At 44.7% G+C, this 16,984-nt stretch overlaps 1 protein-coding gene across 7 annotated transcripts in view; it reads left to right on the top strand.

The window, feature by feature from the left end:
• DAAM2 (dishevelled associated activator of morphogenesis 2) overlaps positions 1 to 16,984 on the top strand; it is a 258,023-nt gene that overhangs the window by 151,891 nt on the left and 89,148 nt on the right. For all 7 annotated transcript variants that reach the window (XM_039529310.1, XM_039529309.1, XM_039529311.1 and 4 more), the window contains one exon: positions 9,824 to 9,898. In XM_039529310.1, coding sequence (XP_039385244.1) covers positions 9,824 to 9,898 — 75 coding nt within the window. The remainder of the gene's footprint in view (positions 1 to 9,823; positions 9,899 to 16,984) is intronic.

Below are 16,984 nucleotides of genomic sequence, written 5' to 3'. Positions count from 1 at the left end.
GGGGTAATTCGGCGGTGGGGGTTCCTTCCGCTCCAGGACCCGCTGCCGAAGTGCCCTGAAGACCCAACCACTGCCGAATTACTGCCAAAGACCCGGAGCGGAAGAAGCTCCGGGGGTCCGGGCCCTGCAAGAGTTTTCCGGGGCCCCCGGAGCAAGTGAAGGATCCTGCTCCAGGGTCCTGAAAAACTCTCGGGGGGGCCCCCTGCGGGGCCCAGGGCTTGGGGCAAATTGCCCCACTTGTCCCCACCTCCTCCCCCGGGCGGCCCTGATTTGATCAGACTGATGAACTCAGGGAGAAGATGTCCTTTTGTCCTTACACTGCACCCATAAATCAGTGGCTTATGCTGGCAATATCAGACAGCAGGGGCTCTATATTTGGACAAGCATATCTGCACTCTCTCTAAAAATAAGAGGTGGCTGATGCTGTCAGCATTGCCAACAAGTTCACATCTGTCTGTGCCAATGATGGTGGTGATAAAGCATCAACAGGAAAGGAAGGAGAATGGTACGCGAGGGAGTTTTCAAAACAAAAAATGTACTGTGCAGCCTTGCTATAATTTAAACTTCTCCTGGATAGGATTTTATCCAGGAACAACCTATAGAAAGGTCTGTGCCAGATACAGTTATTGTAAAGCTTAAACTTGCTTTAAATGCTATTATTAGACAGTTCATTTTTTTCACCCAATTTAAATAAACACTGTGTAACCTGAAGACACAAAGTGCCCAAAGGGTTCTTTCTCTACAGGTCTGGAATTCCAGCCCGTTGCTGATGCAGGAGGGAAAACATTTTGTTGTTTAATGGGTTTTACCTGTGAGGTGACCAGAACCAGGGCCGGCTCCAGGCACCAGCACTGCAAGCAGGTGCTTGGGGCGGCCGACGGAAAGGGACGGCACGTCCGGGTCTTCGGTGGCAATTTGGCGGCGGGTCCCTCAGTACCTCTTGGAGGGAAGGACTTGCCGCTGAAGAATGAAGCTGCCGCCGAAGTGCCACCAATCACGGCTTTTTTTTTTCCCCTGCCACTTGGGGTGGCAAAAATGCTGGAGCCAGCCCTGATCAGAACACCCCCAGGCCCGACTCTCCTCTCACTTGTACAGATGTTGATGAGGGCTAATTCATCTGAAGTCAATGGAGTTACACCAGTGCTAAGTGAGATCCGAATCAGGCCCATTGTGGGTATATAATGTGAAAAATATCTAACCCCCTCAACCTCAGGATCAGACATAGTGGAAAATGTGATGGGTAGGATGTTGAGAAGCAGTTGGAAAAAATAATATGGATTCAGTTTAATGTGTGAATTTCCAGGATATTGTGGGGAAAACCATCGTCTGGAAAATGACTGAGCACAATCTCCAATCCTTTCAGTCTCTGGAGAGTCATGGGATTAGGTGACATGCATGTTTCTCCCAGCACTGTGGGAAGGTTCCTAAGAGGAAAGCTCCTTGGGGAGTTGAATGCTTGTTCTTCTTTCTGTTGCTGATTGTAATTCAGGATTGATCCTGGGTCCAGTGGATCCCTGGACTCAAGACCTGGGTTCTTGTCCTGTCTTTGCCATTGATCTGTGTCCCCTTGGGTAGGTCACTTCACCTTTGTCCTTTTTATTCCTCCCTTTCCCACCCTTTGTCTGTCTTGTCTAATTAGCTTGTGAGCCCTTTGGGGTAGAGACTGTCTCCGCCTATGTTTGTGTGCAATGCTCAGCATAACACAGCTTCAGTCTCAGTGGGGACCATGAAAGGGTTGCCAGGCGTCCAGTTTTTGACTGAAATGCCTGGTTGAAAAGGGACCCTGGCAGCTCCGGTCAGCACTGCCGATTGGGCCGTTAAAAGTCCGGTTGGTGATGCTGTGGGTCTAAGGCAGGCTAGTTCCTATCTGTCCTGGCACCATGCTGCGCCCCAGAAGCTGCCAGCAGATCCGGTTCCTATGCAGGGGGGCGGTGCCTGTGGGCAAGAGCAGTGCACAGAGCCTCCTGCCCTCCCAGCCTAGGAGCTGGAGGGACCTGCTGGCTGCTTCTGAGGTGCAGTGCGGTGCCGAAAGAGGCAGGGAGCCTGTCTTAACCACATTGCGCTGCTGACTGGGAGCTGCCTGAGGTAAGCCTGTGCCTCAAACCCCAGCCCTGTGCCCCCCCCCACCTGGACCCCCCTCCTGTACCCCAAACTCCTGATCCCTGGCCCAGCTCCAGAGTCCAGACCCCGTCTTGCACCCGAACCTCTTGCCTCAACCTGCAGCCCCTTCCCACACTCCGAATCCCTCGGCCCCATCCCCCAGCCTGGAGCCCTTTTCTGCATCCCAAACTCCTCATCCTCATCCCCAGCCCCACCCCAGAGTCTGCACCCCTAGCCGGAGCCCTCACCCTCTCCCATACCCCAACTCTCTCTGCCCCAGCCCAGAGCCCCCACACCCTGAACGCCTCATTTCTGGTCCCCCCCAGAACCTGCACCCCCAGTTGGAGCCATCACCCCCTCCTGAATCCCAACCCCCTCCCCTAGCACAGTGAAAGTGAGTGAAGATGGGGGAGAGCGAGCCACAGAGGGAGGGGGAATGTAGTGAGTGGGGGGCAGAGCCCTGAGGAAGAAGGAGGGAAGGGGGCAGGGTCTCAGGGAAGGGTTGGGGCTAGGGTGTTCAGTTTTGTGCGATTAGAAAGTTGGCAACCCTAGACAATGAGGCGCTGCTGTAGTATAAATCATAATAATGGCATGGTAAGCTTTGCAGTAGTCTGTCCTTGAAACATCAGTAAGCAGCCACAGTCAGAGACAACAGACTCAGCCAATTGGATCAGCCTGGCTTGATACTGCCTGGCTGGAGGAGAGGTACCAGGCTAGATGAAACAATGATCTGGCTGGGTAAATATGTTCCGATTTCATACTGCAGTGAACTAGGTAGTGTGCGTGCGCATCACTTTTTACTAGATGGAACTGGAACATTTCAACAGTGTTCTAGCCCGTACAGCTGCTAATGAATGGATATTCTCTTTTGTATCTCATGATAAAACAGACTGCTCTCGGAGCACAAAGATTCTTATCTGCAGATAGCCTGAATCCAGGGAGAGAAGAAATATTTGTGTCTTGCTCTGGATGAATTGTGCTTAGACGGCTTGTGTATGGCACCATCCACAACACCTTAAGAATACTCCTGTCAGTGCTAGTCATGCAGTCGAGGAAATAGTGCAGTAACCACATCTGTCTAGTGAATGGCTCAGTCCTGTGGTCTGTCCTGTTTCAAAATTACTATCTACTGGGACCTGGTTGGCTTTTCGGATGCGTAAACTGTCTGAAGAATCCTGGATTTGTTTCAGCTGCTGTTATGAATTCATATTTTGTCTCATGGGAGATCGGACACATTTTGTATTTGTTAACCAAAGTGCTCCACTGAGGCAGGCTCTATTACTGATACAGAACTGAGAAACAGCTAGCAGACTTTTTAATGCTCAAGGAAGAATTTCATTTGGAATTTAAAGATTTTTTTTCTAAAGGCTGAACTGTAAAGGCTTGAACTTTCAGAAAATCAGTTACATTAAAAAGGAAAATGGTCTATTGGGTAAAAACACAGGATGTTGGAGTCCAATGTGGGTTCTATTCCTGGCTCTGTTACAGATTTCCTGTGTGATTGAAGGGAATCACTTAATCTCTCTGTCTCATTTTGCCCACCTAAACTCACCTAGCTGAGAAGGCTGCAGTGAAGCTTAATTCATTAACTTGTGAAAAGCACTGGGATATGGTTGGGGGAAGGCACCACAGGAGTGCAAAGTATTCACTGTACTTTTAAGATGAGCCTTTCAAAAACATCTTGTGGGAATTGAGCTTTCATTGACTTTCATTTGGAGTTGTGAGCCTGACTTCCTTTAGGTGCTTTTGAAAAAGCCACCATAGAGGTGTAACCAACATGGCAAACCCTTAATTACACTTTTTTTAAACAAAAACTAATCATTTTTTAACCACCTGAGTTCAGGGGTCTGTGACTTTTTCTGCCATTAAGTGATGACACTGTTGACAGCTAGTGCTAAGTATAGGAATCCAGCTTCCTCCTGTCTGGGATGGAATGATGCCATCAGCTGTTGCAGGGGAAATGCACTAACCAGAAGCTGTCTTGTCAAATTCTGTTTTCAGCTACCCAAGTGTAAATTCAAATATCCTTATTGATTTCAAATCTGTTTTTCCAGGTTTAACTGATGCCAAGCACCAGTTTGCTCTTACTTGCAGATTACAATAAGTAAATAGGAATGAAACGTGTATCTCATGTGTTTGTCCATTTGGATTTCTTCTCTTCCATCTGTTTTGTATGTTGTTTCTACTGAGGTCAACCAGAATTCACCACTCAGAATAAGGGACTTGTGAAAAAGATTTTAAACCCAAACTCGATGGCATTATGTAAGTTGCCTGTCCTGCTGCTGCTTTAAATAATGCTTATCAACCAAATGGACTGGGGGAAAGAGTGCAGCAGGTAAAGGTAGTCTGTTATTTCCACTTATCAGGAAGTGTGCTTAAGTGTTTTGGGCAGCTGTGTAAGTGGCAAACAGTAGCTTAGTCTGTGTCTTAAGACAGCATGAGTCATCAGCACAGGATATTTACACCTGAAGTGTGGTTAAATGGTGCCATGGCCCAGTGTGCACATGGCCTGATTTGCTGAGATGCTGAGCATCTGCAGTTCCCAAGGAGCTGAGAGTTTCCAGGACCTCTGAAAATCAGGTCAGTGTAATAGGAGCAGGGCCGCCCAGAGAATTCCGGGGGCCTGGGGTCTTTGGCAGCGGGGGGGCCCCTTCCATTCCGGGACCCGCTGCCGAAGTGTCCCGAAGACCCACGGCGGGACCCCCCCGCCGCCGAATTACTGCCGAAGTGGGACCCGCCGCCGAAGTGCAGCCAGGTCTTCGGCGGTAATTCAGTGGTGGGGGGGCCCCCACCGCAGGTCTTCCGGGCACTTCGGCGGCGGGTCCCGGAACGGAAGGACCCCCCCGCCGCCGAATTACCGCCGAAGACCCGGCTGCATTTCGGCGGCGGGTCCCACTTCAGCGGTAATTCGGCGGCGGGGGGTCCTTCCGCCCTGGAGCGGAAGGACCCCCCGCCGGCGAAGAACGGGAGCGAAGAAGCTCCTGGGCCCAGCCCCGCAAGAGTTTTCCGGGCCCCCCCAGAGCGAGTGAAGGACCTCGCTCCAGGGGCCCTGAAAAACTCTGGTGGGGGCCCCTGCTGGGCCTGGGGCAAATTGCCCCTCTTGCCCCCCCCCGGGCAGCCCTGAATAGGAGAGGAAAGATGGTCTTGTAAGGGCACTGGCCTGAGAATCAAGTGATCAGAATTCTATTCCCAACTGTGCCACTGACTTCCTGGGTGAGTTTGGATTGTCACTTCACCTTTTCTTCTTGGCCCTCTCTACCTATTTGTAAAACTGGGGTAAATCACTCCCTACCTCCTAAGGGTAGCAGGAGGATAAATCCATTTATGTTTGGGAAGGGCTTGGATACTAAGGAGATACTCTGGAGAAATACTATATGTTGTTGTGAGTATATTTGGTGTTTAGTGTAAAACTTCAGATCAACAGCCCCGGATGCTGAAGTCGAGTTGCAAAAAAGGTACAGCGCTGGCAGCTGCTGTGAAGTCTTCTCCCAAATGACTCAACCCTCTCCTGAAAGACATTTGTCAGATAAGCTAGGCATTTAATCTTCAGGGCCTATTCACTCTTATCCATTTATAGGGCACCCATCACCTTAGTGTTTGAGTGCCTCTCTACAAAGGACCACCAGCAGAGGGGAATGATGTACTTACAGGCATGGTGAGTTTTTTCTAGGGTGACCAGATGTCCCAATTTTATAGGGACAGTCCTGATTTTTGGGTCTTTTTCTTATATAGGCTCCTGTTACCCCCCACCAGCTGTCCCAATTTTTCACACTTGCTGTCTGGTCACTCTAGTTTTTTCTATGGAGCATGTCTTTCACACTAGAAGCTGATGCCACCAAATGTCTTTGTGCCATTGAAGAGAATGTGTCCATGAAGACTGTATAGTGGATTGATTCCCCAAGAACTCTGTAAAAGGCCTGCAGGATTAAATGAACTGTGGCTAGAATATTTTGTTTAGTTTTATTTTTGCAGTTGGTTCAAATATTCCAAGTATTTGACATATTCCATTAAATCTTATGTTAGATGAAGCTGTTCACCTCAAAAGTCCCAGTTATCACCATGGGGATGGACTCAGTCCAAATTAGTTTCAATGCCTATATAATACCTTGACTTTATTACAGGCTTGTATGATATCAGGGCTGTGTTTTCACAGTAGTTACATAGCTGTTGCTCTGGTGAAGAATGACATGGTTGCTTCTGAAGCCCACTGACTGGCGTCTTATTTTTTAATGTAATATTTACACTACTCAAGGAGCTAAAAGGTGCCTTTACTTTAATAGATTCCTTTGGCTGACATTTTGCTTCAGACAGCTGGGTAATTGTTTCCAGTTATTGATGCCTATGTGGCTTTGGGTATCAGGCCCTACTTTTTTCCTTCTGCATGTTCTGGAGCAAGAAGAGGATTTTTGTCATCAACATCAGTGCAAGTTGCTGAGAGGCAATTTGAAATGTTTTATTTGAGGATCAGAATCTTGACGGTCTTTATGAAATCAAAGTATTTTAGATTCTGCTGTCTGAGAAGAAGTATGGTGCTGTGATTTCATACTGCGGAGAACTTTTGCATCATCTGGGCAATGAACCATCTTCCCCGGTGTCTCCAATTGTAAAATATCAATTGTACTGCTCCTGAGGCTGATGTAAATATCAGCGTGATCTTGGGTATCTCACGTCAGAAACTGATGCTTTGAAAATCTTCTCCAGGTGGCTGGCTAAAATTAGTGATGGACTAACCAGTGTTTTGAGAGTTCAGATAAACATCCGCATGCTTATCCAGACCTCTTGAGTTTGCAAAAGTAGCTTTTGCAAGAACTGGCTTTCTGCTACTTCAGAAATAGAGGGCTAGATTTTGAAGCACCTAGTCAATGTTTATTCAGACCTTTTCCAAGCAAAACAGTCATTGACTTCAATGAAAATTTTGTCTGAATAAGGACTGAGGAATTTCTCTTGAGATTAGGCCCATAAACAGAACAGCTTTCCTTATGGGATTTTGAACTTTCTGTTTTTGGTCAGAACCAGAACCAGAAAATGCAATCTCACTCAAATGTAACCAAACTTTTTTTGAACCTCAGATCAATCTTTATTTCATCCAAACCAGTTCTCACCCAGCCCTTGCTCAAAAGCAGCAGGATGATCATAGAAGAGGCATTAAGCTTTGGTCTCAGGGTTAGGACCACAATATATGCTGGATATAGAAGGGTAGAAAGTAGTGGGAGGGAAACAGTAAATCACAGAGTAAAATGACTACACCTCCATCTGCTCAGCCAACCAAAAATACAGAATCCTACCTTAGGAAGGTCAGAGTTCTTGATTTTTTTTAATACAACTGGTCAAACCTCCAAAGCTTCAGGGGTTCAGATAGGAAATTACTCAAGTATTTGGATGCTTTTCCTATCTTAAACCCTTTTAGCCTATTGTTTGGGCTGGAAATCTAGTAAGAGCAGGATTTCTCACGGTATTCTAACACTTCTGCTTTTTAAAGAATCTTAGATTTTTTTTATTTGGATTCTTTGAGATTTGGAGAATGGATCTGAGTAGTTGTCACTTTATCTGAATTTGTTTCCTCTTCCCTAGCCTGAGGTTCAATGAATAGGCAAAGGAGATGCTGTGTATATTGTTCTCACAGACTTACTGTCCCATTTATGTAGGAAACAACTGTAGCCTGGGTCACTCGCTCTTTCAAACTCCTTTACACAGGAAACTTCCAGGAAGACCGATCAAGGCACCTTGCACTGCAGATTGGTGTCTTGGCCTGATGTCCCTTTACAAATAGGTTGCTGTATATGTCATGGTGCCCAGTGGAATGGCCTTTATTTAACTAGCACTAGATTAGCGCGCTCTCTCCCCTGTGCTACTCAGGCCATGATAAGATTATTTTCTAAAAATAATGCTGTATTTATCAACTGCATGTTTTTGCATTGTTTTTTCCTTTAGCAAGGTCATATTTTGACTCTTGGATAGGAGCTTAAGGCCTGCTGTGTGCAAAACAGTTGTCAGCATCTAGTAGAGAGTAGGTGTTAAAAGGCAGTCTGCAATGAAATGAGGTGTAGAAATCTAGCTGATTACTTATGGGGAGTCCTATAGCTCCTTCTCTGTTGGTAAGCAAGGATTTAGCTCTGTCAGCCTACTGCTTTCATCAGGGAAAGGGAGAGAAGGAAAACAAAGGCTTTCCAACTTGCACTGGAAAAGTGTGCATGTGTGGCATGAATTTCCACACAGCCCACTGATGGGGAGGTGGTATATATGTTATAAATTGTGGAACTAGAAAATGCATTTGATGCCTCTTGCCGTTTTGACAGCCTCTCAGGCTTTTATGTATTTCTAGAGGTAGGTATTGTAATGAACTGGCTTGGTAGGTATATATACTACTGCCCTCTACTGGCTAGAAGCAGAACTGCTCTATTATGTCATTGGCTGTATACTGCTAACAGCTAATTGAGGTTCTCCTTTAGTTCAAGTGATAGGAGCTTGTGGTCTTGGAGCAGGAAGATCTGAGTTTTACCCCTGCTGTTGCTGTGAATTCCAGATTTGAAGCCTGACATTTTCCATGGATTTGTTACAGTGTATGCTATAATTTAATTTTAACCTGAAAGGAGTCTGACAAGTATTAAGGTTCTTTTGAAGGCAGGCCAGTTTGGGGACATGTAGAAATATTTCTTCTCTCCAACCAACATAAATATGTAGCAGCACTAAAAGAGTTGATGCGATCTGGCTATTTAATGTTCATCTGTATAACTTTTACAAGCTAAGCCTGTTATGAATAATTGTTTATACATACAGGACAATAGAATGCCAGGAAGATTAGCGAGACAGGCAGAAAGATAATCTCTATTCATCCATCTTTAGTATAACTCCAAGGGACACAGTTCTTCAACCACAAGATAGAACTTCAATTGATTTTAATGTAAGATACTTATATCTTGTGGTGGGAGATTAGGGCTTCAGAAACCAATCATTATTTTCTTACTGGTTTCTAGTCTATCTGCCTAGCCTCTTCACAAAGTAAAGTAAAATAAAATCTGATGCAGTGAAACCTCTCAAGTGACCACCCAAAGAACCAGTAAAATGTGGTTGCCCAGCAGAGGTAGGCCTTCAACTGAAAAGTGAGTTTAATTGCAAAATGTATGGCGATACTTTAAAATTATTAAGACCACTCTTGGAGGTGGTCTTTGATGCAGCTTTCACTGTAATTCACAGATTAGAGTTCTGTTCATCTGGATGCTTTGAGGTTGTGCTTAACTTCCTAAGAAGCAGTCATTTGGCCTATTTCCAGACTTTTTGGCATTTTTCTCTGTAATTGGTGAATCTTGCCCATCTAATTAGCAGAAATAATGCAAAATATTTTCTAAAATCTGTAAAATGTAAGACTTGAAAATGTAACTGAGTTATCCCTGAAGGCTCTGTCCTTTGAGTGCAAACTTTGTCAGCATACTGTGAGGAGGGGAGTATTGTCGTTTGGCCACTGAAGGACAACCTTGTCTCAGTCAGTTCTGTAATGCTGTTTTCAGTAATCCTATTTGAAGGATGATCTTTCCTTCTCTGCCATCACCAGGATAGCTTTAGCACTATACCTTCAAAGAGGTTTGTAATAAAATCTATAAAGATGTGTGTTATAAGGAAATAGGTAGGAAGTAAGATGGTCAAGAATTCCAGATGATTTCAACCAAATGAAAACTATTTATCCTTTAAGCCTGCTCATGTAACTTTGTTTAATTTTCTGTTTCAGGAACAAGAAGACCCTAATAAGCTTGCTACCAGCTGGCCGGATTACTATATTGACCGCATCAACTCCATGGCTGCAGTAAGTTACCTCTGCATACGCCAGGAAAGATTTCCTAACAACAGCGTCTGTTTGATTGTGAAACAGTGTCTTAAGGAGAGTAGTGAAAGTCCAGTTGCTTGATTCATTTAAAATTGAGCTGGCAAAGGGAGAGGAGTATACTCTGTAGGGAAGAATCTTGCACTGGCAGAGAGATTGATTTGATGAAATGCAGGCCTTTTTCAGCTCTTATTTCTGTGATTCACAGAACTGAAAATGATGAAATCGGATTCTTCACTGGATACGCCAAATTACAGAAATGAGACGTGATGGTGTCGCTGTGGCTTTTGTCTTGCAAATCAATAATGGGTTTTCTCCTATGCTCCTGTGTACATGCATATGCGCGCGAGCACACACACACACGTGTGTGTGTGTGTGTATTTTCTCTCTCTCCTCTCTTTAAACAGTGCTTAAAGATGATCTGAAAAGCTTTAAAAACAAATTAAATGTAAATGTAAGCTCCTAATCCAGTAATAAAACGTGGCCCTGACCCATGGGTTTAACCAAACTCTGTCCAACAGAGAACCTGAAGGGAAGGGCAAAAAATGCCTTTGTCACCTTTGCGCTTCCCTGATCTTAGGACCAACTCGGCCCCAGGCACAACAGAGATCTCAAGAAAGAAGTGATATCAAGGATAGGAAAGGCCTCCACAGCTTTCACTAAACTCAAGGCATGTGGAGTGGGGGTAGAGCCTGGGGTTGAGCAGTGGTTGAGCATTCTTGGGGAAAGGAGGAAGCCAGCCCCCCTGGCTTCTGGGCATTGGATGGAGAGTGTTTATCACCAATGAAGAGATCTGATCAGCAGCTTGTTTCCACCAGAATCAGAAGAAAGCGCTGGACATATTAGTGCAGATATCCCACATGCCAACACAGACTCCCACAGGATGCTGAGAGCAAGTGGAAACCAAGTGGTGTGAGGAAACAAGGGCACTCAATAGAAACATTAAGAAGCAGCCTTAGCAGGGATGGCAAAACTGTAATCTCAACACCACAGAGCAGATGGAAGCAACAGCTAATGGCTGAGAGGGTTGGAAGAAGCTAGTTTCTGCCCTGTGCACCAACATTGGCATGGGAAGGATGTAATAAATATGACACAGAGCAACCTCGGGGTTGCTCTCAGGTACACTGACTGGTAATGGTCCACAAGGGATAGTTAAGCCAGTGGGGGCTTGGTGGAGCACAGAGGTGCTCCAGCCGTTCCCCCCTATGTTGGGAATTTTCAGGGATGGTGATAGAGAGCTGGATTGCCCCTCCCTAACACACCCACTCCCCGTGAGGCCTGGTTAGACTGGAGGGGTGCCCCCCTCCCCAAATGTATAATGAACCTATGGAACTTACTGCCACAATACATTACTGACTATAAGAATTTAGTGTAGTAATAATGAAATAAAGGGTTAGTCATTTTTATAGATAACTTGATTTTTGATTATGTGAGACAGGACAAAAACAGAAATATACGGCAATGAATACTCAAGCTTCAGGATAAAACTAACCACTTACAGATAGAATTTAGGGAAAAATCTCCCTTATCAGCATGTTACTCGATAATTATTTACTGGGTGGTTCTTATACCTTTCTCTGAAGCATCTAGCACTGGCCACTGTGAGAGGCAAGATAATGTGATAGATGGATCACTGGTCTGATCTGGTATAGCAATTCTTGTGTTCTGAAAATTCATAGTCTGTTACTGGTTTATGGCCAAATTCTGCTTCTGGTTATTTATATGCAAGAGCCATTGATTGCCCTCATCAGTTCTGCATGAATTTAGCTGTTAACATCTTGGGCAGTGTGAGTTGTTGGTGGCTTTTATCATTATAATTAATTTATGAAAGCTTTTCAATTCACCTTCATAGCATTGTTATGGGCTGAAAAATAACTATATAGATTGTTGATTTTTCTTCTTGGTAATACATGTTGAGTTTACTGACACAGTCAGTGTTTCACTACTGCTTCAGAGCCACTCTAGGAAGGTAACAGAAGAGCTGCTTTCTATTCTGTCATGACTCATCAAAAACTACTATCTAACTGCTGATTCCAGAATTTGTTGGTGATGAGGGGTGAAGTGGAAAACACAGCTTGGTTTTGAGAGAAGAGGCTGAGTTTGCATGATTGGCAAAGACTAGTGTTTTGATGTCTAGACTAGGCAAATTTACTCTAGAAGAGTCATTAAGGGGGAAGAAATATGGAACCTTGCCGTGTCCTCGCACTAAATTCTGCTCTGAGGGCTTGATCCAAAGCCCTTTGAAGTTATTGGGAGGCTTTCCAATAGTTTAGTGGCTTTGGATCAGTCCCTAAATTTATCCTGGTGTAAATCTGGAATGAATGTAAAGCTGGAGCAGCTTCAGGGATTGAGAGCAGATTTTGGCCTACTTTTTCTGATTTTAAGCACAGTTTAAGAGTATCAATAAACACCAGGTTCTGGTAACGCTGTTTTGACATGCCCTGGCCCTAGAATGATTGACAAATTTTCCTTTTGCCCTATGTTTTACTCTATCGCTGGAGATATTTAAGGGCTACTTGGGTTAAAATTAATGGACCTCATTTACCATTTATTTGCTTCAATTTTATGCAGGTTTAGCTCCATTGATTTGTTTTCAGTAGAGTTACATCACTGTAAAACTGGAGTAGCATAGCAGTGAATCAGGGTATTTTAAAAGAAATGTCCTCAAATGTGTTAATAAGACCTCTGAGATTCTTAAAATGGAAAGAATTTTTTAAGGGCCCCTTCACTTTCACTGCGAATGCTGCTGTTTTTTGCGTTCTTCACCCTGAGTGAAGTGTTGAAAAAAATGATTAGTCAGTTTCACTATGTTTCCAATCAGTGTCTAATCAGTTTCACTTAGTGGCTCTCTGTGTTAGCACATGATGCAATATTTAGATTGCAAATACTGCAGGGGAATGTTAAACTTGAAATAAAAATATTATTAGAATTTTTAAAACATTAGACACCTTTCTATTGTTTTAAAATGTTATACCCTGGGTTTTGCAAAACTTAAGTTTTGGACCTACTGTAAATAAATCAGTGACCCTTTAAACAGCACCTTCGTACCTTGTTGCCCCTAATTGCTTAGCTATAGGGGCCTAGCTTAGATATGGGCTACTCATTGATAAAATGAGAGCCTGATCCAAAGCCCATCTGAAGTCTGTGAAAGTCTTTCTATTGACTTCAAAGGCTTTGGATCAGTTCCTGACTCCCCAGTGCTGGCCATTCCCAACCATAGATCAATATGTTAGGAAGCACTCTGTTACTGGACTAGAGATCACAGCTTTCTATTTCAGCTAAACAACCTGGACACTTTGGGCCCAATTCTGTTCTCTGGTTGAAAGATCATACTCAGAGTAGTTATCAGTGGTTTACTGCAAACTGGGAGGATGTATTTAGTGGGATCCAGCAGGGAATCTGTCTTGGGTCCAGGACTATTAAATGTTTTCATTAGTGACTTGGATAATGGAGTAGAGAGTATGCAATCCCTCCCGGCTTCATGTCATCTGAAAATTTTATAAGCAAACGCTTGGAGGATAGGATTAGAATTCACAAAGAACTTGACAAATTTGAGAATTGGTCTGAAATCAACAAGATGAAATTCAAGAAAGACAAGTGCAAAATGCTTCACTTAAAAAGTAAAAATCAGATGCGCAAATACACAATGGGAAATCACTGGCTAGGTGGTAGTATTGCCAAAAAGGATCTGGGGGTTATAGTGGATAACAAATTGAATATGAGACAACAATGCACAGTTGTGAAAAAGGCTATGTCAGTCATGGGCTTATTAACCGGAGTGTTGTATGTAAGACACAGGAGGTAATTGTCCTGCTCTATTCAGCACTGGGGAGGCCTCAGCTGGAGTACTGTGTTCAATTTGGAGTGCCATGCTTTAAGAAAGATGTGGACAAATTGGACAGAGTCTAGAGGAAAGCAACAAAAATGATAAAAGGTCAAGTAAGCCTGACCTATGAGGAAAGATTAAAAAAAAACTGAGCATGTTTAGGGTGAAGAAAATAAGACTGAGGGGGACCTGATAACTGTCTTCAAATATGTTAAGGGCTGTTATAGAAGACTGTGATTGATTGTTCTCCATGTCCACTGAAGGTAGGACATGAGCTAATTGACTTAATTTGCAGCAAGGGAGATTTAGGTTAGATATTAACAGAAACTTTCTACCTCTAAGGGTACATCTACACTACCTGCCAGATCGGCGGGTACTGATCAATCTATCGGGGATCAATTTATCATGTCTAGTGTAGACACGATAAATCGATCCCTGATCGCTCTGCCGTCGACTCCTGTACTCCACCGCGGCGAGAGGCGGAAATGGAGTCGATGGGGGAGCGGCGGCAGTCAGCCCCATGCTGTGAGGACGTGAGGTAAGTCAACCTAAGATGCATCGACTTCAGCTACACTATTCTCGTAGCTGAAGTTGCATATCTTAGGTTGATTCCCCCTCTCCCCTCCTCCCCCCAGTGTAGACCCAGGCCTAAGGATAGTTAAGTTCTGGAATAGGCTTCCAAGGGATGTTGTTGAATCCCCATCATTGGTGGTTTTTAAGGACAGGTTAGACAGGCATGGTCTAGATCAGGGGTGGGCAAACTATGGCCCGTGGGCTGGACTCGGCCTGCCAGTCATTTTAATCTGGTCCTTGAGCTCCCGCTCCAGTGCTCCAGCTGGGGAGCAGGGTCAGGGGCCACTCCACATGGCTCACGGAAGCAGTAGCATGTCCCCCCTTCGGCTCCTACACATAGGGGCAGCCAGGGGGCTCCGCACACTCCTCCTGCCCTAAGCACCACCCCTGCAGCTCCCATTGGTCGGGAACCATGGCCAATGGGAACTGCAAGGGCGGTGCATGCGGACGAGGCAGCATGCAGCAGAGACGCCTGGCCATGCCTCCTTGTAGAAGCTGGAGTGGGGGATATGCTGCTGCTTTCAGGAGCTGCTTGAGGTAAGCACCGCCAAGAGCCTGCACCCCTGAGGCACGCCCCCATGCTCCAACCCTCTGCCCCAGCCCTGATTCTCCTCCTGCCCTCCAAACCCCTCTGTCCTGGCCTGGAGCACCCTCCTGCACCTCCAACTCCTCATCCTCAGCCTGATCCCTCACCCCCCCCCTGCACTCCACCCCATCTGCCCCAGCCCAGAGCCCCCTCCTGCACCCTAAACTCTTCATTTCTGGCCCCACCCCAGAGCCCACACCCCCAGCCAGAGCCCTCATCCCCTCCTGAACCCCAATTTTGTGAGCATTCATGGCCCGCCATACAATTTCCATACCCAGATGGGGCCCACAGGCCAAAAAGTTTGCCCACCCCTTGTCTAGGTTTACTTGGTGCTGTCTCAGTGGGGAAGCTTGGACTTGATGACCTCTCGAGGCCCCTTCCAGACCGACATTTCTATGATCCTCTCACCAGTTTTATACTGTGTTTGTCTGTATAACTTTGACTGTCATGCCCCCTATTATAATTGTATGAGCTGTCCTTCAGATGGTCTAATTGGAAGGACAATACCAACTAGTTCAAAATGGAATAGCTTCTGTGTCAATCCCTGGAAGAAAGGGAGCTAACCATTGATGCTACCTAACTTAGAAGAGTGACCTTCAGTTCTACACCAGTAATTTTGTGCCTGTAAATCCAGTAATTTGACAAGTGCAACAAATCATATCAGTGATTATCTGCAGACACAAAATCGTACACCATTCTAAATATCAGGGTTGTCGTCATCTCGGCTGATTTGTCAAGTCATGAAACTTCTCTTTGTAGGATGTAGCAGCTGCCCTATTTCTAGCACGTGTCAAGAGACTTGTCTCTTTTTCTCTGTGACACTGTCTGCTTGGCAGCCTCAATAAATGCAATCCCCGGTTTACTGGGGAGAAGGAAGATTACTTTTGACCACCACCATGTTGCTTTTATGATCTTGGCTATATTTGCACTTGTACAGAAGGGCTTGCCGGTGAACAGTAGCTGCACATACAGCTCTTTGGCGTGATAGCTGTGTTGAGAGCATGAGATGGAGTCAAGATTAATAAATACAGCTGTTACCAGGCCCTTTTCTCTGGCTCAGAAATCATTTGTTCAGGGCAAAACAGCTTCATAGGACATAAAAGAAAATATATCTTTCAGCAGAATCTAACAGGTGGAAGATGACTCCATCTCCCATCTGGTTCATGCTGCTCTAAACTGTTGTTTGCTTAGAGCATTTTACGTTTGTTTGGTTTTTTTAAATTTAATTCTGTAATTGAGAATTTCTGCTCTTGGATCATCCCTAATCCAGTTCCAGAGATGTCATGGCAGCTTGAATTCCACCTGAGCTCATTTCTTTGAATGTTTTTAAAGGGATATTGCCCAGATATTAATGTGACTACTAACTAATAAATGGCCATACTCTAATTCTGACATAGGGCCTGATTTTGATCCACTTATACTTTTTTAAATCGGAAGTAATTTTACTGAACTCAGCTGAGTAACAAGTTGTAAAAATGGTACAGGTGAGATCAAAATAAGGAACTTGGACCATAACTGTAAAATTCTGAAAATCCAGTTGGTACTTCTTTTTAGTACTATTTCTGTTATTTATTTCCTTTATTCCATCTGACTTAGCTTGGCAAATGAAACTAGGCAGGTCAGTTCATTTTCCGCTTCTAGTCAGTTTTGCTTTCTGGCTCTCATGCACTAGCATTAGGCTGCTGTGTTTGGATTTCTAGTATTTCAGGGCACAGGAGGATGGGGGAGTTTTTTCCCTTGGATTTTAAACAAAATACAGTTGAAATTAAAATATTTCTATTCACACTGAGCCAAATTTCCAAAAGTAGCCTTTAAGGTTGCCTGTCATTTTGAACACACAATTCCTTGTATATAGTTTTTTGCACATATGTGCAGTCTCAGACTAATCCATGCAGACCAGGTAGCTGGATGTCAGATTTCCCTGATGCATTCAAATCAACATTTCTGAACATGCAAAAATAGTCTGTATGAAATTGTGCATGGAGTTTCTCAGGCTGGTTGAAGCGCCTGCAACAGTTTGCTCCTCCTTTTTGTCTGTGGAACAAAATTTACTAACATGGAGTCCTAAACTAGGCCAACACTA

This window comes from Mauremys reevesii, linkage group 3 (genome assembly GCF_016161935.1).
Source record: "Mauremys reevesii isolate NIE-2019 linkage group 3, ASM1616193v1, whole genome shotgun sequence".
Classification (NCBI taxonomy): Eukaryota; Metazoa; Chordata; order Testudines; family Geoemydidae; genus Mauremys; species Mauremys reevesii.
Note: the sequence above shows the minus strand (reverse complement) of the source record. Positions and strands in the feature narration are given on the sequence as shown.